The following is a 24,933-nucleotide window of genomic DNA, read 5'->3' on the forward strand; positions in this document are numbered from 1 at the left end:
AAGAATGGTATTGCCTAAAGGAAATCTCTAAGGTCAACCAGCAATTAACTGAAAGGTTTTGATTGAAAATGCTATTGACGGTTTTCATATCAGACAGCTTCCTGGTTGTTATACTTCATGGGCTAAGTAGGTGCCAAGACATTAAACTGTCAATAATCTATTAATACTGGACTGTTACGCTCACTCTGCCTAAATCTGCAGGCAAATGTATTCAAGCCAAGTACCTTCTTAGAACTAATGCAAATTCCCCAACCTTAATATGGAAATCATATCTTTATTACCTCCCAGTTTAAATGCCTAGCAGTGTTGACAGAGTATAAGAAAAATATGCAGATAATAAATGCTTATTCAGATGAGTTAAACTAACATTTGTTTTTAAGAGATTGCTGAAGGGATAGAGAACATGTCCTGGAATCTGACTTCCTTTCTAAGCCATATTTAACAGTTTCTAAATTGAATGTAATAAACACTTTACAAAGAGAAATGAGAAGTTATTTAAAGTGGGGCTTATAGGTTCCTGCCACTCAGCATCTGGGAAGCAGTCATACACTGGGGGCTGGGAGGAGAACTTTTAATGAATTTAAAAGAGAAAAGCACTTTAATTAAATGCTGTCAAAGTGGATTGTATTAATGACTGTACACAGAGGAATTTAAAGCCAGCCAAGTTTATTTAGCAAATAGAAACTGGGCTTTTGAAGCCTGCAAGTATTTATGTTTCCGCAGTTGCAGTACATCTAGAAGATGATGGTGCCAAATGAAACTGTTGAGTTATTAGATATGATTTTATTTATTGTGTATTATTACAGTTTCAAAGGCCTCGGGGGAATTAATTTCATTCTCAAAATGAAATGACACATTTGATCAGAAAGGGTTAAAAAAAGAGAATAATTTCCCCCAATTTTTTTCTGTTCTTTGGTATTGTGATGCAGGTGAGTGGCTACTGGGAACAACCTTTTCCAGGTTCATCCAGTTGGCATTCACTTTATTAAAAAGTAGTAGCAAAGAAATCAATGACAGTATTTCTCCTGTGAGGTTTCCTCCTTTTTTTTTTTTTTCCTTTTCAGTGATTTGCCACTAAACATAATTCATTCTATTACACATAGCAATAAGCTGAAAAATGACCAAAGCTCTTAAAAATCTCCATGAAAATTTGGTTGCCATAACTTTCTTAATCAAAAACATGAGTAGCCTAAACTTCTACAAAGGAAAGGATATCAAATGTTTGACTCAGGGCAATAGGAAAAAGGGGATCTTCCTAAGTATTTTCTATTCAAAAGCTGACCACAGAACAAAACTAGCATTAATGATAATATTTTTAAATAAACAAAGAAAAAATGAGCCTTAATGCATGAAAGCTGTAAAAGATTGAAAAGCTGGTCTGGCTGGAAAATACTATATGTGTGTCAAAATGATTTTCTCTACCGTTTGTAAAAATGTAATTATCCATGATATGCTATTACCCATGATATACTACAAGGGTGAGGGATTTCAAGTAAATCCATTGGAAGCTAAGGATTCGCCTTTGGTCTTCAGTCTGTCTGACACTACCACGTCTGTGAGATCACAAACCACTGCCATGATTTACCACATCCTTTTTGCAGTTATATATACACCCTCCAGACTGTCTTTAGGTTTTAATTCAAAACATGAGAAAGGGGAGAAGGGAAACGTGAGGATGGGGGAAAAAACAAAATAAAACATAAAACCCAGCACCTATTTCCTTTCAAGAACAGAAAAATGATCACAAATGGAGACTTTCAACTTTCTAAATAAATAATTTAATTTTTAATCCTTCCCCACCCAAGCTATTTATTAATAATCATATGTTTGATCTATGTAGTTCTGGAACTTATAAGTAATTCTGCTTTCCCATCTGTGCCAAGATGTTTCTGACTAGTCTTTGAAATGCTGCAAATGCAGATGAATATGACATAAAATAGCAACTGATTACATACACATTCTACATGTGAGGAATGGCAACATAGAACACAGATGACATTACATGTTCATATGGTATAATGTAGTATTCTGCTTCACATATGCAAATATTGAGAGATCGTCAAAGTACATCAAGCCAGCTCTAGTATATCTGTTACAGGAACTCAAATTGGTTGATTTCATGCAAATAAAGTGACAAGAAAATTTCTCTCCTAATGCCTCAGTAGTTCCAATACAAAGATATATCGAAGAATTGTCAGGTAATATACCAATGCATTTGATCCTGATTATGTTTTACAAACTAAAGAATCAATCAATATGCTTCTCTCCTTTCATGACTATATTAACTTACTATGCCTGCTGTTGAACTACTTTGGCCCCTATCTCTTTAGGAGGTTTTCATTCCATGTGAAGTACTCAGATAAGGATTCCTCTCTAAAGTATACCCCTAAATTACACCTACATGAAAATGCTTGACATTGGTTCACTACAATTCCTGGCCACTCTTCTACCACCACCCTTTGGAGTTGACTGTTGACAAAAATTGCTGAAAAACTGAAATGAGAAACAACATATTTAAAAAAATCATTTGCATGTGAATATTGTACTTATACAATGTATGCTGTCTTTAGCACATTCTATTCATTTAGATTCTAATAGAAACAGGAAGACCTTTCCATATCCACATATACTTATCTTTAAGAGTTCATATCATTAATTTTAGCTCCTTAAGTTTACTTTTCAAAAAATAACTCACTCTTCATTTTGAGGTGCACTGTTTGAGTTCAGTTTATCATACCTTTAATAGTAATTCTGTTAAAATAATTTGTTCCTCTCTTTTCTACCTAACGATCTCAAATCTGTTGGGTGTGTTTGGTACTAGGAAATCACAAACTATGGAATCATTATGCTACATGATTCTGCAAAATGGATCCAACCAGATACTCAAGTGAGCCTTATACATTAAATACAGAAAGAAATACAAACTTCCTTGAACATGAAGAAATAAATTTAAACTAAAAAAAAGTGAAAAGGGGAAAAAGCAGAAACAATTGTTACCTAAATAAATTATTTTTTATATCTGGGTGATCAAGTAAGCTGTATTACCAATCAGCCATTCAGTTCTGGAAACACCTGACCTTTCTTTTAGGCAATGGCTTTGTTTATAAAAAAGAATGCATGGATGGCCACAGAACTTTAAAAAAAAGTTAACTGGAATCTATTCAGTGTCATGCTGATAAATGTTTAACAACTAGAAGCTCTCTAAAGAAAAAAGCTCCAATTGGATCATTCACCAATTTGGGTAGTGCGAATAATTCCACCATGGCTGGTTTAATGCTACCAATGGTATAACAATGTAACAACCAGTTTAAGAATTCCTGAAAATTTAACAATTGGTTTCTGCAAACCAGTGTGAGCTTACTCTAGGACACCCCGACTCTACCATAGAAAGTGATATCATTTCCCACTTCTGAAAGCCACTACTGCTTCCCAGACTTGCTTACTGAAATTCCTTTGCCTGGCCTGGCTTACCTGTCATTTTCCCAGACTCAAAGTGATCAGAATGACCCCCGGTGATACATAATTCCATAAAAGATTCCATATCAAAAGGTGAAGGGTTATATGATTTGCAGTGAATTAGATCTAGAAACAACTTGTGAGGAAATTGAACTTGTGACCTTAGAACTGTCAAACCTATCTAGTTTGCTTGATCTCCCATTTCTAGGGTCAAACCAAGTAATAATAAAATAAATGAATTTCAGAATTTTGGCAGTTCTCCTTTAATTGAAAGTGTGCTTTTCTATCATTACAAGGGGAAGTTCCAGACTTCAACTTAATAAAAATCAGCAGTAGTTTTCAGCTACATTAGATTTCCACACTAAACAGAACCAGCTGAGAAGCCACAGTAGGTAGGTTTGGTTAAGATAGTTTAAAACTCAGTGGCTGGCTTTCTCTTGCAATTGTCAAAACTATCAGTCATAAGAAAATCAACTGGATCTCTCTAAGTTCAATCTAAGGTGTTCATAATCTGTTATGTTGTTGCTAATTTGTTTTTCCAAAATGCTTTTGAACCTCCCAGGAGCAATGTGTTTTTAGTTTTTGTTTTTTACATTCTCATTAAAATACTCAAATGGGAATCAGAAATGAATGAACCAACTCACAGAATGACTGTTTCAGATAAAAAGGGTCTCTGAGATCACCTAACTTGTGTTGTAACAGTTTATAAAACAGTATATGGAAACTCAAAGAGTGAAATGCTTCATGCCAGGTCATACAGTTAGCCCTGGGACTGGACTCTGTGTCACCTACAGAGCCCTCTTCTTTTCCATACCATCTTTTCTCCTATTGGGTCAAAGGTTCATTGAAAATAGAGATAGAAAGTAATTTTTATTCTTTATAAGATGCTCTAGTTCCTGAAACAGTGCATAGAAATCCTTAGGGCGCAACAAACATACAGAAAAATTTTAAATATTTGAGAACTTTTTACTTTTAAAGCCTACCTACACTTAGACTTAAGCAAATCTCAGTCATCTATTTTAAATGCAATTTAAAGTTTTATAACTGAAGGCCCTGATTTCAAAAGAAGCATTTTCTACCATTGTATAAGCAAGATATAATAATTTTTCAAAATTAAAATCAAATGGTTACATTTATTATCTGGTTCTTAACCCTGTGGCTTTCAATCATGGAGCCATGATTTGTTGTACACATTGTTCCAAATTTCACTTCTAATAATTTGTTACCATCAATTGTTAAAATAGCAAAATTTTACAAATGCTTTACTTGTTTTGGCATGGTTTTGGTAAGTTACAGCTGATTCTAGACTCCTATAACGACACTATCATACATAAGTCCACTCCTGTTTACCTCTATCCCTGGGAGAGAAAGAAGTGGAATTCCAGGCAGTGATGCCAGGAATGGAGTCATTCATATGAAAATAATTATTATTCTCAGCACAGAGGACCCCTTGAAGAGTTCCCTAAGATCTCAGAAAATTCTGTACCTTCACTCTACTTGTCACTCCTTATCCAAATTTGCAAAAGTCTATACTCAGTTTTCTGGTAGCCTCTAAGCAACTCCAGACCAGAGGATATTTCTTTTCCCTTGTTTGAGTCCATCAGAGGTCAGCACAGAGGGCCTGACATGGTGGGCGCTTATTGAATACTCTATCAAAGAGACTCAAACACAGTCACTGCATGGCACCTACACAACTTCGTGGACTAATGTGCTGCAAGGACAGCAGATATCCCTGAGATTATCCAGAAGCTTGAGTGGCCTTTTTGCTTTTTTAAGCTTAAAAAAATAAAAAAAATAAAAAGGACTAACCAACTTTTGTCATACCCAATGACATTTTATTATGCCTTACAGAGGAATTTTATTCAGAGTTGAGAAAAAAAAATTCTCACTTTTAAATAACTTATAATGACTTTTTAAAAAGGGCTCAAAATATAGAACGGTCATATGAAACAAGACAGCTCTGAGTCTCTCAATCTGACTCAAAACAATTGTACAACAGGCAAACAATAGAAGCCAGGAATACTCCCATATCTTGCTTGATATAAAGTTATATGCTGATACCATCCTTGATTCAATTCTGGACTCTTCTGAGTGGGAATTATTCCCTTTATCCTTGAGATTAATACTAATGTTTTTCAGGTGCCTTCCATGCAATTACCATCTCATTCAAACCTCAAATAACCCTATAGCTTTGGGACTAATATCACTAGTTCCAGAAATTTTAAGCTGCCTCTGTAACAGTAGAGTTCCAATTCCAGTGATGGCTCTAGAATTCAAACCCAGGTCTTCTTAAAGTCCAGTGGCCTTTGCTCTTTATTCACTCACCTCCCCATGCTCCTAGTGGAGCTACTGTTTCAGTCTACTGGGATAAGTTCTCTGGTAATTTACAGCACTTATATTTAAAAAGGAAGAAAGGGATGTTAAAAGATATATAATTTTCATTTGGGCATTTTACTTTCCATTGAAATATTTTTAAATAGGGCAGTTCAAAATGCCTTCACAATGGCTGTATTAGCATGTATTTGTGGGTCAAGTTTGGCACCATCAGGTTCCCAGCACATAGCCTCATCAGTCTCAGAAAGGCACCTAGGACTGAGCTTCCCAAACTACCCTCATGCCCCATTTCAGCTGCAATAACCTCCCAGACTTATGACCTTGTTTCACTCATTAGGCCCAAATCAAACTATGTGAAATAAGCACCTACACTGACCAGAGTGGAATGTTAAGAACTTCATCCACCCCTGTGGGAAGCCCTTCTCTGCAAATGTGCATTTCTGTGTCTTCTGCAAAAACAATCCACACCTATCAAATCATACCTTTCAAATCAACAATTACCTATCAATGAGAAGCACTGTGGTAGAAAATTTAAGGAGAAAATGTGAATTGGGTGCCTGTTCTCCTAGAAAAGGGGGTGCTTTTCTGACATAACGTTCACTATTAAGAGGAACTAGTTCACACACCTAACCTTCCAATGGCCATAGCTTAATTCAGTGCATGCCTAATCAGCCTGGTGGTTCAGTTCATGCACTAACAATGAATTAACCCATATCCCAGTGCCAAGTAATAAGGTACTTACAGAATTCACTCTGGGTAGAGAAAATAAATATGACTGGAACAAAAAAAGGTCAATCTGCATGGTCAGGGAGTAATTGGAGATGGAGTGGACATACTTACTATCCATCTGTTTTCCATCAAAACTATTTTTTTAAATGTCCCTCAATCATTAATCAATAGATGCAATTCTCTGAAGAGCTATGTAAATCCCTTTGGACTCTCTAGACTCAGAAGGCCTGTTTGCTTTGGTGCCTTCAAACAACCTTTTTTTTTTTTTTTTTTTTTAAGGTACTCTTACCTCTGAGGGGCTCGACATGTTTTAGTGAGACACTACTGTTTCACTGTGGAAACAGCTAGAAAAACTGAAGCAAGATCACCCAGTGTCAGAATCAGAGGAAGAAAGAGAACCTATGGATTCCACTAAACTCTAGTCTGAATTTTAGAATAATGCAGGGTAGCCAGAGGGAAAACGGAAGTCTGTTTAAAAATGCATTCTGAATAAAGGAGAAAACTGTTCAATATATGTGTGAAATTCTGTTTTATTCACTGTCCTATATGTGGTACCTAGAATAATACCTGGTGTACTGAATGAGCTTAACAAATATTTGTTGAATGAATAAGAAATAATGTGAGAACAAAAATGGCCAGTCTTCTCAATCATGTCTGTATATCCTGAAGCCCTAGAACAGCTTTATCAATCTGTTTTAATCATCTTTTTCAAAAGACAGACTTTGCCACGTCTCTATACATGTATAAAGGAATATATTTTGCTTCTCACAGATGAAATGTGATAAGGCCCTTGACTAGAATAATGACAAATCAATATCTACAGTTGCCTTAATTTTTAGTTAAGCTTTATTGTTGTTACTTTTTATGGGTAGGGAGAGAAGGGAGGATGCATTCTCATGCACTTTCTTTTCTATCTTAGTCTCTATTATTTTGCCTCTCTCTGTCTCATTGTTTCATGTTGCTCACATTTAATCGGTTTTCCCCCACCCACAAAATATTATGAGCCATTAGTCTAAAAAAAAAAAGTCTTTCAAGATTACTGAAAAGAAAAAAGAAGAGAGGAAGGAAGGAAGGAAGGAAAGAAGGAAGTAGCAACACTGAGTTGACCTATAAGACAATAGCAAGAATATCCCCTAACAAACTCCATAGCTGTATTTTTTTAAAAAGAAAACTAAGCTTTATGCTCAAAAGTGCTACATTTAGTCTTATTTTCCTATCAGAATGTCAAAAAAAGGTTAAGACACCAAAGGCTTTATATTATACCTGGTTTGATTTAATATCACCAGAAGGAAAAGAATATGGAAACAAGGAAAATAATATGGAAACATATATAAAAATAGACAATCTTGTATTAAGACAGAAAGACAATATATATTAGTGATTTTAGTGGTTTCTGAGCACTGGGCAGTGCAGAAACTTATATCTATAAGAACTATTTATACTGATATAAATCACAGCTAATCCTGATTCTTCCCTTTACCTATAGAGCAGTGTTGGACAAAGCACTTTCTACTCAGTTTCAGGATCTAAAAAAACAGGGAGTGTATCAGTAACCAAAAGGGTAAATTGCAAGGATTGTGCTGCCTTCCAAAAATGTAAAATATTAAAATTAGACTATTATTTAAGGAAACAGAGCAATTATGGAAGAACAGCTACTCAAGAAACCAAGGTTCTCTATGTTCCCACAGGGCAGGAAAAGACTAGGAAAAGTGGAACCCAGCTATTAGACATTTCACTTCCAACCAGCAGTTAACACTGGATGTTTAAATTGGAAGGAGGCATGTTACGGAAGTTCAGCCACCCATAGGAAGAGTTCTGCTTGGCAAAAACATTAGAAGTACCCCATGAAGAATGAGCAGCAAAAAGCTAGCTCAAATTATTAAAATGATAAGCCTAGGAAAATGTTGAACCCACTTTAAGGAAATAAATAAACAGACCCAGAACAGACTACTATAAAAATTTGTTTAATTTCTATCAGTATCCATAAGCAGGGACCGAACTCATGGAACTTCATGATAAATGTTAGAAAAATTGCAATCAAATAAAAAAGCATAATATTCTGGATACACATGGAACTTATGGAACTTAAAATCACACATGAAATTGAAAATTACGTTTTACATTTTTTTAAAAAGTCATATGAATCTCCCCTAATATGAGATGTTTATACTAGACTTGCTACTCATACCTGCAACTATCTACCCTGATAAATGAAGGGTGCTAGGAGCCATGTTCAACTAAATAAGTCCTAGCTTTCCTGCCCAAGGACAACGCATTAAAGGTTACCTACAAGTGGTATATGGCAAGTTGGCTTTCTTCTCAAGACTGCTGTAACATCTCATCCAACAAAGTCCTTTCTTTATTGGAAATCAAATGTCAAGAAAGTCTGCCTTCATAAGGATAAGGTAGAACAGTCAATGCCCCTCATCGGTGAATTTTAAGTGGGGAGTAGGCAACAAAACTGGGTTTGAAAAAGGCATGGAGAAAGGTCATGAGGTAGTAGAGCAGGCATCACAAGCAGGCCAAGGTGTGGAGGATGCAGAATTTAGCAGAGGCATGATGAGTAGTAAGCAGAAGTTACAAGGTAGGCAAAAATACACAGTATGGCAAGTCAGATGATGAAGGGAAGAAAAGCTTGGTAGAGGGAAGAAGCTGACATGAGAAAGAGGTATGTAATGTTCAAGACAGCAGAGAAGGAGGAGGAGAATCCATGAATGGCAGCTGTAGAATTCCTAGTTCCAGGTTCAGGGGAGCCTAACCATCCTCAAAATCCTATACCTTGATTTTCATGAAGTTCTATCACCTTCAATTTCTTTTAATATATCTCCAATACTTAAGCTGGAACAAAAGTTTTCCCATGTGAGGACCAACTTGTTCCCAATTGCTGCAATATTTCATTAAAAATTTGGTAAGTGTTCATCTGCATCTCTCTTTAGGTCTAGAGTGGGGTGTCAAAACTCTGGAGTCACATTCAAACAACAGGCTTTGAGTAAGAGCTCAGAATCAACTCAAGGTGGAAAAAATTATTGTAACCTTGTTAGAGAATTTGCAAACACTCTTAATGGATTAATTAATCAGCTTATTTATTTTCTTGGAAATTCTCCTTTCGGTAGCAAATTTACAAATCAAGACACAGTCTATAGCTGGAGTAGGAAAGCAGAATGAAATTCTCAGTGTTGAAAGGTAAATCCAAACATTAAACATTAGCAATGAGAGTCATATTCTGAAACTATCTCAAAAATGCCAACAGAGCTAATCAAAAGTAGAAATTTCAGTGACATCAGTTCTTTGACATCACACCAATGAGTTAGGGGTTTCATTGCATTAGGTGTACTGTAAAAAAGAAAGCTCACAAAAGTAGATCTGTTCAGTAGAATGACTAAAAGTGAAGATAGACATAAACAGCTCTGCATGATACCAGACAGCTAATAATAAGTGTTTGGGGAATGCTGGCTGTTGTAAGTTAGCAGTTCTTTCCAGCACACAGATAAAAGTCAGACTCTGGAGGCAGACAGATGTGAATTTAAGTTCTCACTTTGAGCAAGTTACTTAACTTCTTTAAGCTTCACTTTCTCATCTGTGAAAGTAGATAAAAAATCAACCACCCCCTTGGTTTTTCACAATAATTGAAGAAGATAAGACATGTAAAAATCTCACATTTTGAGAGCCTGGCTCTCACAAAGACTAGTTGCTGCCAGAGAAGAAGAAGAAGGAAAAAAGGAGGGGAGAGAAGAGGGGGAGGTGAAGGGTGGGGGAAAAAAGGAGACACAGAAGCATCACTGGTATCATTACTACTAAATTTCGATAGGAAAAACTCAGAATCAGCCTCAGAGATACTCATGAATTTTTATCTTACACTGTTAGGCAATTACTGGTATGTCCATATCAGAGTTTCACAACCCCAACACTATTGACATTGTAGGTCAGGTCTTTGTTTGGGGCGGGGGTGGGGGAGAGCTGTCCTGTGTATTGTGGAAAATTTGACAGCATCCACAGCCTCCACCCACTGGACACCAGTAGCATCCCCGAATAACCAAAAATGTCTCCAGACACTGCTAAATATCCCATACAGAGAAAATCAGTCCTGGTTGAGAACCATTCATTGATACCAATGACAGGGAGTCTATAGCTTAGAAAATGCTGAAAACCCTCTGAGTGAGCAGCAATCCAGACAAGTAAAGGTACAATGCTGGTGGTGTCTGTCTGTCACCAACCAGGTCTCACATTCTTATTTGATGTATAGCATGGAATTTTAAAACAAGTACTTGTCAGGAAACCACATAGCAGCAAGCTCAGAATTCCTGAACTTAAAAAAATAACCCGTTGAAACACTGTGGTGGAAATACAATAAAGCAATAAAGCACAAACTACACAGACATGAGCAATTTGGCAAATACTTCCCAGTCAACCTCACTCAGTGGCCTAGTCCTAGCATGAGCAGTATCCTTTCTTCTCTACCGCATTAAGAGGGAAGTGTGGTCAGAGGAAAGACTGGATGCCAAAAATGCCTGTGTTTTCATTCAGCTGGTGACCGTGGCTTCAGGCAAGGTTCGACATCTCTGCTCTGGTTTTTCCAATTGTAAAATGCAGTTGGTAATAATAAATATCCTCACCTAACTAGTTTTTGATTCTCAGCTGAGGATATCCATTCACTATAGGGCCTTGGGTTATAATAACCACTGGTGGAAAATCACTACCACCACAAGAAATAATTTTATCTCCAACCTTTTGGGGTGAAAAATTCATTTTATCTTTTTCATGAAATACCTTGGTTTGCCTTACCATGTCTCACTTCTGTTCAATTCTGTGTGTCATTTATACATAAACTAGAAACATTATATAGATTAGTATTTCTCAAACTTTTTTCACTATTGAGCCCATAAAAAGGCTTTGTAGGCATTTGTTCTTAATCACTGCCTCTCTCCATAAAATATTAATTCCAGAGATATGCTATCTCTTTATGTGCTGTGTCCCTGTGGAGGGCCACAAACCAATGTGAATTTAAGATTTTTATGTTCCCCAGGAACCAAGTTTTACCCCACTGGGGCAATATGGTTCCCATTGCAGATCCATGATGTCAATGGATCTGGTTTATAAAGTGTGTTCAGAGCCTGGAAAGCCAGCTTCTAATGGCAGGGAGTTAAATGGGGGTTTCCGCAGAAACTTAGAATACCCAAAACAAACCTGGAGAAACCGGATAATTCAATATAACATCAAACCAACACATTGCCTGGAGAGATCTGAATTCCCAAGGAAGAACCATCTCATTCTACCAGGTCTGGCAGGTCTCCAGGGATGACAACAGCCCTCAGTGGCCCGAGCCCAGCTTACTCTCAACTATAACCTTGCTTCATCTCCGAAGTGAAATTCCCCCGAACATGTACTCATTGGTAAGCGTGCAAAGGACTGTGTTAGGATTATAAAAATAAATGATATGTAATGGCTACCATCAAGGATATCAGAGCCATAGGGCAAAGACACTTGTGGCTTTGATGTGGCAGCTGGGTATATGTGCATGTGCACCAAGAGTGGGTGACAGGGATCCTGGCAGCAGGATGGTGAGTGTGTGCCCTGCAGAAAGGGCATCAACTCCAGCCATGTGGAACTCTGAGTCCGGTGGGTCAGCTCTTCTGATTTTCTGTCAAATCTCCTGATTTTTAAATGTGGGATTAAAAGAAACACATCTGCAGGCAATACAAGACTGTCTGTCTGTGATCTCTATTTGCAAACAGCAAGAAAAAGTTCCTCTAGGACTTCTCAACATCACAGAAGGCACCAAATGGAGACAAGTGATGCAAGGCTCTCTCTTTTACCCAGTACATCTGTGGGACCCTAATGCAACAGATCAATCTGGTGGGTAATTATGCACAAGGATCACTGCCTCATATCTTTGCCATTTAAGAAAAATTAGGGAATGGTGCACCCTAATTACCTAAAGAAATTTAAATGTCATTTTTCCATGACCACAACTGGAGAGGACTTCTGTGTTTTTTAATATGCTGCTTATATCAGAAGCGTTTAATAATCACCGGTTTCACCCATACTTATCAATTTACTAAAGGCACATTTCCTACATAATTAGACAAAATACACCACCAAACTAATATTGCCCTACCTATGAATTTTAAGATTTCTAAAAGATGTAATTATATCTTGCTAAAATTTTAGTTGATATAAGGGCACAAGTGAATTCTAACCCTGAGTCCAATGGCTTGACTTTTGGACAATTATCAGCTTTTTTTTAGTAGGTTGGTATCTTTTTAAATACAGTCCTTCCCAAGTCCCAGAGACTGTGCCAACTGTGTTCTCTAGTTTAAAGAGTTCTGCTGGCTGGTGCCAGATATTTTTCTTTATTTTTCAATTATGACTGTAATAAATAATCCCCAGCTTTGTATTTTGCTGACAAACATAAATTCAACATTGCAAAGCAGTGCAACTCAGAGATAGGCGTAATGTAAAAAAAAAAAAATATATATGTGATATACTAAAGAGTTTCACTAAGTAGTTATGAGATCAAGGTCAATGGCTAAGGCAAAGTCATTGTAGAGAAAATTACCTTATTTGTAAACTCTTTAGCTAAGATCTTATTGATAGGAATAACCTTTTATAAAATAAGTGAATTTCTCTTAGTGATATCAGATATTAATGTTAACAGCCACAAAGTGCTTAAAACTGAAGAGGAAAATTACAGACTGATTCTTGCTTAGCCATTAAATATTGTTAGCACACTCTAGTTCTGACAGACTAACATAAAAGATAATAAAACTCATAAATCAATTGACTGACTGCTTCTAAGATTTACTATACTCAAACTGGCCATCCATCAGACAAAGTATCATGTTGAATGCCCTTTTAGCTACCTAAACACAGAACCCACAGGGATCATTTCTGGACAAAAGGCAGAGACAGGTATGGTATAAAAACTATCATCCAAAGGGAGGGAGATCCTCAATTATAACAGAGAACGGGTCTTAGTATTTTTATCTTAAATTTCGCTAAGTTTCCAACTTCATCATCTTATGATTAAAATAGGCTGTTATTAATATCTAGAATAAATCAGTTTTTCACTCCTGTTCTATTTCTATTTTACCTGTATTTCCCTAAGATATACCCTGAATAAAAAGTCCATGCAAAGTCAATGGTTCCCTGAAGCTAGTTCTTGGCCTTATGGCTGGTTCAAGACAGAAGTTTGGACCAGTTCACATCAAAATGGGGGAGAGGGAGGAAGGGTGATAGTGGGTTTTTCATATGGCTGAATTGATTTCATTTCATTAATTTGTTTGACATTAAAGAGTATTTTATGAAATGATATTGATAATAAATGGGAGCTTTCCCTTGAATTTTTCAAATAAATTTGTTTTCTAAAATAAAAGGCTCAAAAACCTATATTGGGCCCTTCTTTAATTTGAATTTCTATTAAATCTCAAAGTCTAAAAACCATTGCTCTGTGTGACTCAGTATATTGGTCTAAATAGCCATAGGGAGGTACACTGGTGTTTGGATGAGACCCCCGCCAGGAAAGGACCAAGGGAGGACAGGGGGAGGGTGGGTCTTCTAGAGTGGGCACTAGCCGGTACCCTTATCACCCACCCACTTGTGCTGGGGACACTGCAAGAGACTGACCCCAGGAATCCATGAGACCTAATAGGGCAATTAACTCTGTGATTTTGGCTCTGGAAACTGACTGATGATAGTATGAAAGCATTGACTGAGATGGCAATATTTGGATGAAAAGTGACCTAGGGGACCAGTTATCTTCTGGCTTTTCCCCAAGGCATGAGTGGGTGGAACAAGGAGAAAGGAGACACACAAACCTCAAAGTAGAGTGTTTTGGCACATCCTTCACCATCCCCTCTGATTACATCTTCATCAAGGAACTGTGCCACACCCTCCCTCCATCCTCATCTTCCCTTACATTCTTCATGGACATGTGTGCTGCACACACACTCCTACCTGGACTATCCTCTTACTGCTCCACAAAAGGAATTTCAGAGAGAAGCCATAAAAGGGTCCTCCTCAGTGGCAGCTGGGATTGAGCAGTAGAACAAATCTTATCGAAACAATTCCTGGGCAAAACTCTAGAGGATCTAACCTTAGAAACCTTTCTTCTTGAAAGTCATTAATTTTAGATTACAGGGTCAGTAGTTAAACTCAGTCACTTTCAGAAATTATTTCTCTCAGTGAGAGCAAAAACTAAGCCAACAAAACAGGCAATCCAAATGAAGGCAGATTTCTAAAAGAGAGGACACCAAAGACAGCAAAAACCCATCTTAAAATTCTAAGAATTGATCACAATCTGTCTCTTAAAGGTCCAGCTGAGTTCAATGGTATTCCCTGGGTCATGTGGCCATTTCTTTTCCTTAGCCTAATCAAACATTCCTTGAGGAACTTTGGGTCAAAAGCTACTTCAGAGTTTTTCTTTAGAAAATGAACTGATGGAAACTATGTTTTTGAATCAGGAGGTTTCATTCTCCATGAGTGCTCTGGCTTCACAGCCCCACAAGTAAAATGCTCTCAGGAAAAGTAGCTGTCTTTGCCTTCTCATTTTTCTTTGCATGTGCACATACACTTACATACACAGCAAAGTCTTCCGTCCTTGGGGACATGGCATGAGACATCCTGCAACAGAAGTTGTTGTGGTGGGCTCCCAGACCCTCAGCAGCTACTGTTACACAGAATGCCCTGCCCAGGTAGGGGGTGTGGGAGTGGGGCTCACCTGCACCGGCTCAGGTGGAAGCTGGACCACGTGTTGCATGCGCTCGCTGTGGTGGTGCCTGGATTCCTCCTCATAGATCACATCCCTCTCATGCTGGGGAAGGTTCAGGAAGCGGCGTATAGTACAGAGGTTTTCCCAGAGGGTGCGGTTTTCAGGACTTGGGTTCTCCTTCCAGCGGAGCAGTTCGCACAGCCAGCCCTAGACAGAGAGGAGGTCACTTGAGTTCACCTGTGAGGTGCAGAGGGGCTGAGACGACCCTGACTTCAGTCAAGTGTCATTCCAGTGTAGCATATTTTCCTGTCGAATTGTCCCCACCAACCTGGGGTGGGGAGATACTGAAATAATCTGACTCTAAAAACCAATAAATAACCACAAAGGTGGTCACACCAATGTCCAAGAATCTTTATTTTTGTTAGCTATCATATCACCCTGCCTACAGAACATATTCCCAATTGCAGTCTCTTTGTAAAAGATAAGCAAGAGTATAGTTATCTGATCCTCAGAAAAAGTAATTTGAGCTAGTCAACAACAATTTTTATAAATTACCCAGTTGGCTAGTATTCCATTCTAAGAAAAAAGTGAAGATAAACTAATATATATTATGAGATGGCCAAATTCTAAAAAAGGCAAAATGTCTAAGTGTAAATAGCACTGAATTCTCTAGGGAGGAAATGTTTTTAGCAATTATCAATAACTCCACAAAATAAAAAAAAAAAAAAACTTTAGGTAGAATGCAAAAAAATGTATATTTCCTCAGTCTCTGAATGCCTTGGGCTCCAGGCCTCTTAACCATCACCTTCCCAGCACAGCCACACCTGCAGGAAGGTAGGCAGTTGGTCAGGTCACACCTGCAAATGTCTGCCTCCAAACTCTGGCATCCGGATGTTCTCTCCCTTGCAACTGCATGAGAAAGAAAATGTAATGCAAATAATGATGGATTATATGAAAATAATACAGAGGATGCTGTCAACATCGCTCACTGACTCATGTCAAAATATTTTACCCAGTAGCTTGCTAACCCATCATTTCCAAGCTACATCGCTAATTTTAAAAACAAGAACTGTCCTACATTATGCCTCTTGTAAAAGAGTAAAAATTTTTCTAAAAAGGTGCATAAATAAACACAAATGACTTTGTGATAAATAAATCTCGAACCTCAACAAATTTTATATCATCGCTTGTAAGCCAATGAAAGTTCCTGACATGCATTATAAAAACCCCATATAATATCATAAGCTGTTGTTTGTCTAACTCTCCACTGTGTCTTCTGCCTTTACCCAAAAAAAGGCAAGATTTGATTATCTCCGCTGCATCAGCCAAGACAGCAACACCAGCTGTTCTCATTGTGCAGCCTCTTCCTCGCGGCCTCCATGTTAATAACCTGATCATTCCATTTTCTCCTTCAACTGCCGGCTGCAGCACCGCGAAGAGACAAAAACCCAGGCCCATCTGCAGCAGCTGTAGGCACTGAACTGTGAAGCCACCGGGGATTTATAAACTAATCTGTAACACAACACTGCCTTGTTTTTACAAGTGAGAGGCCACATTTGCGCAGACCTGATCTTTTCTTGCAATAAACTGGAAGCTTGGGAGAGTTAGAAGGTTAGGAAGAATGAAAACAAGATACCTTATCATTTGCTTGGAAATGTTTTTCCAAGTATTTTCAGAGATTTTTTTAAAAACTCAATTGAGAGACAGGTAATGGTTGATTTTCAGGGTGCAATGTACATGAAAAATGAAGACAATTTTTTATCCCTACCAGAAAATAAATTATATATTTTAAAAATCTCCTAGTCCCAAAGTGTTTCCTCAAGGGCTTCTTTGTACAAAGGAAAGAATTCTTGAAATGGAAAGTAAACCATCTGTGGAAAAAATAAGCTCCTATTTCTCTGTCTTTTCACAGATCTGAATAAGTCTCCAACTGAACTCTTTCAAATGTTTCAAACAGGTATGTTTAACATCTCCCAGGGGAGGTGATAGCATGGAGACCAATCATTTAACAGAAAATAAAAACAAAAACCTACATCTGTTAAAAGATGAAGTTCTGAGATACCCAGACCTGAAGGAAGACAGCACCTGCTGTTCTGCTTGAGGAGTGAATTGCATTGTGGGAAGCCGCAGCTTGAAAGGAGACAGGTGACAGCTGAGTAGTATCTCCACTTATGACACTGAGAATGTCTTGCACAACATTCATTGCTGCATTTGATTTATATGCGCTGTTATAATCTGCACTCATTACAATCACTTAGAACAACACTGCAGGCCTCGTTACGGAGTGTGTGCTGTCTGCCATCAGTCTTTAAGAAGTGTAGTGCTCAATTTGCCCACTGACATGCAAGGTCTTGACCTTGAAGCTATTAGGGAGCAGATTAGACACAAGTGTGATCATGTGTGCAGACATAAGCAAACCAAATTAATTTCTGGCACAGGGAGGTAGCCAACAAGACCCTGTTCTTAGGGCACCAGAGAACTTCCTCAAATCCCTGATGGAGCTGAGCTAATAGCATGTTTAAGGGAACCCAGTTTTGAAGATGAAGCACATTCATGGTATTTAGAGGGTTATTAATCTAGTTTCCCCACAAAGTGTTTGCTTGGCTGATCAGATTAAGGGATGGGGCCTTCAACGGCACACCCCCACCACAGCAGGCCCCAAGAAATCTGTGATACTTCACAGCCTTGGACATATTGCACCATGTGTACCCAGCTGCTTCAATAATTAGCTTATGAATGTATCAGCTGGTTCTGTGATTTTTATAAATAATAACTAACCTACAGAGCAGAAAGATTATCGGGAGCCTTATAGTGGCACACAATCGTCAGATGCTCCTAACTCTAACTTGCTCTTCTACTAAATGCCAGTATTCCCTACTAGTGGTGCTCCTGTGATGCCATTTATAAATATTTATTTTGTATCTGAAACGGCGAGGTAATTTTTGTCAGCTTTCTTTATGGCAGCCATGATGTGCTTTCCCTCACTCTGACTCACTTGCTAACTTGCTCACTCCAGGCATTTCCATGCTTATCTTCAGGAAATCTACTCTTCCGCCTCACATCCCATCTCACCCACCATCTTTTTATTCACATGATTCTTTCACCTGCCCATTTGGGATGCTTATCTCTGTTTTCTCGATAGGGTCTCTTATTAGCTTGTTTGGTGGCTAATGACTGTGTGAGAAAGTGCCACTGTGTTGCATGAACACACGCGTATGTAATTGTGAGTGAACCCATCACAGAAGAGATAAAGGGTCCCCACATTGGGATTTTTTTCATTTATATAATTTTTGCATGCCATCCAAGAAAGTTTTGCAGTATCAGGCAAAAAAAAAAAAAAGTGTAAATGTCAAATAAAACAGTGACAGATGACAGTATTCTCTATTGAATAGCACTGTTTCTGTCGTGCATGTTCAATGGGAACTCATGAATTATTAATAAACAAATCTCCTTTTTCTGTTAAAAATCTCAAGTAGGTTTTTTGTTGTTGTTCCCTATGTGTTATGTGGAGCATTCCAGGAGAATTATTTTCATTTCAGAAATGCTGATACAGAAGTTCATCCGATTTCCAGCCTTGGACAGGCCTGTGAGCGGGCACCATGAACTGTGGAGTATATAACTCCCTGCGATTTCTCTTTTGGTTTGGTTGTAAGTTTTGAGCAAATTGGCTGGATATTCATGCAGTCCATTTAGCTTTTATAGTCTAGTAAAACTAGGACTAAATACAAGTGTGTAAGCACAGTTAGGAAATACAGAGAGCATTAGAACTGGATCCCTGAGACCTAACTGCTAAGTTCTTGCTCTGTCGTTAAATATTAATAATTGGGTGACCTTTAAGCAAGTGGTTATCCTGTTGGAGCTTCTGGGTGCTTAACTGTAAGAGAAGGAGTTAACAAAATGGTCTTTATGTTCCCTTCCAATTCCATGATCTGTTACCTTGTTATCTGTCAGAAATGGCAGATAGTGATTAGCTATCAGGGTTAAAAATTCAAAGAAGAAACTGCTGTGACCAAGTGATCAAGGTCAACATCACTAGAGATTATATATTGATACTATGAATGCTGTGATATGATATACTGCAAAGAACACAACATCATATCTGAGGTAGTCATGCCCAAAATGCATATTCTCATTCAAGACATGAGAAAACATCAAACAAACCCAAATTGAGACGTATTTGACAAACCAATCAGTTCTCTTGAAAAGTGGCAAGGTCATAAAGAAAAGGAAAGACTTAGGAGCTATCACAGACTACAGAAGATTAATGAGAAATAACAAGTAAATGGAATGTGGTTCCTGGGATCACATGGTGAATCCTGTGGTAAAATTATGAGATTAGCATAAGATTTTAGTTTAGTTAATAGTATTGAAATAATGTTAATTTCCTGGTTTTGATAACTGTACTATGGTGATATAAAGTGTCAGGGGAATATAGGTGAGGGATATACAGTACAGTACAATTATCCCTTCTCTTTTATTTTTGCAACAATTTCTGTGAGTTAAAATTTGTTTAAAATAAAGTTTTTAAAAATACAGTAAATACCTGGAACTTACATAGAAAAATATACATAGGAGCCTAAGTGTAATGAAACCAAGGAATTCATGATCAAAACTCTTTTACCTTCAAAATCTGAACCTAGAGAAGGAATATAAGTTCAAAAATTGCTTCCTAGCAATCATTGGTTAAAAAGTTCCCAAGCATTCAGTACATAAGCAAATAATATTTATGAACCTCTCATTTTAGCCATCTCATCAGCCTCTTAAACAAATATATTTCCCTCCGTAGAAAAAACAACCCTGACTATCCTTTCCAACTATGCAGGTGAGGTGACATTCATACCAGTTAAGATAGAGTTTGTTTACAATCCACGTGTTCCTGAAAAGCTGCCTGTCAATCTAAATTTACAAAGCAAATCCCATTGTAAATGTATTAGGAATTCCTACTTTTTCAAGAAATGTGCCATTAATTATTCTTGGAAGGTAAATAGCTTATCTTTGGTAAATTGATGGTTTCAATTATGAGTTACATAAAGGAGACAACCTCTAGTTTACAATTCAAGTGCATTAGAAGAGGAAACAATAAGAACAATTTACTCCTGTTTTTCTTTCATGACCTTATCTCCCATCAATTCCTCTATTGACTTTGTGCTCCAGCCACTGTGAATTACTCACAGTCACTGGAGATGCTTGGTACATTCTCACCTCCATACTTTTGCAATGTTACTCCATTGGCTGGAATGTCTCATACCCAAACTTCTGTTCCCTCTGAGAAGCTATACTTCAAGGCTCAGCTGACACGGTCTCACTTGATCTCCTGTGAGAACCTGTTGCTCACTCCTGCAGGACCCTAAAGCATTTTCTTTATACCCTCTCACAATTTGATGATTATTATTGTTAGGGATGGGAATGTGTGCATTCCCATCAGAACAATCAGCTTCTTGAGAGAAGTGGAAGACAAGGATCGGTTGCTTACTCATTTTAGCATTTTCAGAGCAGGGTATGGTTTCTTGCACACAGTATATGTGCTCAATAAATGATCATTAGGTTGAACTGAAATTATTATAATACATAGAAATTAGCCTAGAGAAATGTTTTACAGCCTCAAATTCAAAGAGTTATTGTTGGGGAGTAGCACTAATTCTCAGAAGCACTCCAGTCAATGTCCTGAGGTTTGTGTACCTATCTCTAATGCATACACATGATAAAAAAAATTGGAGTGACCCAATATACCCCATTATATAAATTGCAAACAGTCACAAAGCACTCTCAGAACATTAATTCAGTTAACAATTTTCTACTGAGCACTCACCTCCTGTGTACAATGCAATGGGCTGGTATATTGCATATATCATTTAATTGTCATCATTACTTTTTATTTAAAAGATTAATTGAGATCACCAACAAGAAAGTGAGTGATTCTGATCATGAGGCAGCTCAGGAAAAGTGCCATGACTGAGAATACAATGTGTAAGTTGAAGCTTGGAAGATAAAGATGGATCTCACTAGGTGGGGAGAGGACTGGAAGCATATTCCACAACATTATCAGCAAATGTAAAGACATGTAAAATTATCACACCCAGGGAATCAGAAGCAACTCTGTGGGGCTAAAGCACAAGTCTAAAAATGAAGGCAGGGGTCAGATTATAAAGAGTGTCATGCAAAGAAATTATATCTTAATCCTCTGGGTCCTATGAGTCATTGAAGGCTTTTTACCTTTATGACAAAGAATTAACTTTTCTTTTTCCCCACCCACTCCCACCTTCTTCCTTTTTCACAAGAAGTCCTTGAGGAAAAGACTATAATAAAGTCAAGAACACCACTTATCCTAGCCTAGTATCTTTTTTCTTTTTCATAGTAAAATTGTGCTGCTTTTTATTAACTGGGCCCCACAATGGCCTGGTCCTAGCAAAGGATGTACTTCACAAACTTCATCCTCTAGGAGTTTCCATGTATCATGACATGTATCATAAAGAACTAAAGTCTATCAATCATTTAAATAATCTGTTCTCATCATTTTAACCATTTACTTTCTTTTCTCTATGTGTGTTGGGGGGGTCAGTATGTGTGTATATGTGTGGGTGTGGGTGTATGTGTGTGTTGTTGTTGTTCACATAAGGGTTTTTTAAGCTCCTCTGGATTGAAAATGAATGAGGTATGGCACTGTCTAGTTAACTTAAACATTTTTTAAAGATTTCAAATTTTCAAGTTGACAATAAATGAGTGACATATTCTCCAAACCACATACCAAAGACTGAGAATGTTCAAATGCCCAGGGAGGTCTTTCACAAAACCTATCATACAGCCTAGTTTTTGAGCTTGGAGCCTTATCAGATATGAGTTTGAATCCTAGCTTTAAACCTTAGGTTTAAGTGATATGAGGATAGGTGGGGAGGGGGCCTCAGAGGAGCAGAGTGGGGCTCTGTCCATGGTGCTGAAATGCCACTGTGTACGAAGTTACTTGCGACCTCAACTTCTCCCAGTCCCCATGTTTGTTTGTATTTTTCTTTAAAAGTTCTTTGTTTATGACCAATTTTCTAGGTTTTATAATATCTCATAACAAACACAAACTGGAACTTGCTCAGCATTAAACAGAAGTTGACAGCCTGCTCTGATCTCCAACAAGAGGGAGAGCTAATAACTCTGTCCCTGTTGAGTAAGGTTGTATGCTTCTTGAAAGCAGGGCCTTGTCACAATGATTACTGCTCCCCTTGGTGTGCCTAATGCCAAGCTAATGAGTGAATGCAATCTACTAAACAGCAAGTAGCCCCACCCCTTTGCCCCTCTAGGAACTCTACTGAATGGATAAGTCAGCAAATGAACAGTTCTTCAGGAGAATGACTCAAGGCTTCTTGCAGCAGAAATGTAAAAGGCCATTTACTCACCCACATCTTCAATACAGAAAATGTCAGCATATGTAACCAAAAGGAAATGTTTTCTGAGTATCTCAAAAGGAAATTCATATTATTAACCACAGACAGTTCGCTTTCTAAATGGAAGCACATAAAGTCCCCAAACAAACTTTTGTAACTGTGAAAGGATTTCTCTTCAGCTGGTTGAGACTCTTCTGAAGTGTGAAATGAGCCAGATAATATTCAGCTCTTGTTTCTTACTCACTGAATTCTCTTTTCATGAATCCAATAAGTGTCTATTAAAATAAATAAACCCCCTAATGATTCAAGATAACCTAATCAAGAAAACTGAAATGGATAAAAGGCTAACTACAAGGGAGACTTGTCAAGGGCTTCAGTGAATCCCTGAAGGGGAGGTCATCTAAACCTGAAAAAAAGATTGGTGCTGAGCATTTGGTTATGGTTCAAGGTTAATTATTTTATACCTTGAACATAGTAAGTAAAAATGATCTGCTTCTTTTTTGTTTTTTCAAAGTTGTATACTAAGTTATAAACTTATTTTCACGGGGACCAATTTTTAGTTGTCTCTGGGCTATCTTAATACATGTCTCTCACATTTCTATGGATGTGTTCATAAAGATTGAGTCCATAATTGGGAGTAATGAATGTTTTACTTTAGAACGATTCTTTAAACTCTGATATAGAAGGCTCAAGTCAAGAGGGGATTACATAAAATTGTGTTGCCCTCCTTACCATAGACATATGGGATATACATAGCTATTGATACACAATACTATGGAGAGTGGATGTGCCTTTACACATATAAATATGTACATACATACCTATATATATGGTACATGTACCTGAAAAAGCCATTCATGTTTGTCAAAAAGAAGAATGAATCTGCAATCATGTACTTCTCCACTTAAACACTAGAAGGATTTTAGCAGCAAAATGCACTAGGCGAAAACATCAAGCAGAAAACAACCAAAATGATTCTAGTCCCTCACGCTAGGTCCAAATCCCAGCATACCTGTGATGCAGCCCTGTACACTGGGCAAACACCTCAGGAATTTATGAGAGCAGGGATGAAAAAAAAAAAAAGAAAAAAAGATCCTTAGAGCAGAAAACCAGGAGTAAGACTTCTTTGAAAGAATGGAATGGGACCTAGAGTGAGGTGAGCAAGTGACTAGGGCATGAAACACAGAGTGTGGCTTGGCAAGCATGTGCCTCCTTACATTGTGCACCTTGGGCACCTAGCTTGCCTCACCCTCATCTTGGCCCTACGAAAAGAAGATGATTAAATAGTGTCTACAGCAAAGTGGTAGCAACTATTCATAAGCACCAACATTCTCCCACTGTAAGAACTGTGGTATAACTCTATGTCTTCTTCCCAAGAAGGCTGGGGAAAGTTCAGGAGGGTGACTTTAATATGGCAACCTGATTTGCTTCAAAGTCACATGCAATTTCCAAAGGTACCCTGTCATGAACAGGCAAATTAATGCACCTCAAGGGTTTCTGCAGGAGATAGAGACGAGCTTAAAACCTATATAAAAGCTTTAGTGATGGTTTTTGGGGGTCTAGGAAAACACAGGGCACTGGGAATAGGTGTGTGGCTGCCCTGATCTCTCTGGTATAAAGAGAGACAGGAAGTACAGGCCATAGGATGCCCCATGTAAAATGAGTTGGTGGTCTCAGCCTCACTCTTAATGCTTTTGCTTTGTCGAAGTATCTGACGTTTTAAGAACTGCATATGAAGCCTGTGATTAATCTTCACTGATATCTAATTAAAGACTCCCATAAAGGCTAGGTTTTGGGCATGCAACATTAACACAATTAACTGTGAGGGCTGTAAGAACCACCCAATTCTTGATTATGAAGTTGATATTAAAACTGAGATTTTATGGGAATTTCTGCTAATAATCTTTCACTAGAATTTAATCTCTTGAACTTATGCTGAGAGGAAGAGGAAGGGAGGTTGAAGGGCTCAAGTTGATGTTTGGGCATCATTGTGTTGACCACCCACTTAGTTTGGCATTTGGGAATCTTGAGCAATTTCTTCACTAGGCATGATACATTTTTTTTCAAGTGGTAATTCTAGTGTAAATATATTATTTTTTTAAATTTGAATTTGGCAGACAGCCTCTAAATCATAGTGTATCTGCCCCAGTTGACAAGGGTAGAAACTGTCCTTTGATAGGCTTTTAGAATGATTATATTCAAAGAAACCTGCCCAGCAAAAAGGGGCAGCTACTCAGGTAAGGCTGCACACCTCATTTCAGTCTGCCTGACATGCTGAATACCAGGGACAAAAGTAAAATCATTAGGGGTGAGGTTGAGACCACCAATTCATTTTAC

At 37.8% G+C, this 24,933-nt stretch overlaps 1 protein-coding gene across 2 annotated transcripts in view; it reads right to left on the reverse strand.

Moving 5' to 3' along the window:
• SATB2 (SATB homeobox 2) overlaps positions 1-24,933 on the reverse strand; it is a 182,293-nt gene that overhangs the window by 20,757 nt on the left and 136,603 nt on the right. For both annotated transcript variants that reach the window (XM_012739102.2, XM_012739101.3), the window contains one exon: positions 15,236-15,433. In XM_012739102.2, the coding sequence (XP_012594556.1) occupies positions 15,236-15,433 (198 nt within the window). The remainder of the gene's footprint in view (positions 1-15,235; positions 15,434-24,933) is intronic.

Source organism: Microcebus murinus, chromosome 8, assembly GCF_040939455.1.
Source record: "Microcebus murinus isolate Inina chromosome 8, M.murinus_Inina_mat1.0, whole genome shotgun sequence".
Classification (NCBI taxonomy): Eukaryota; Metazoa; Chordata; class Mammalia; order Primates; family Cheirogaleidae; genus Microcebus; species Microcebus murinus.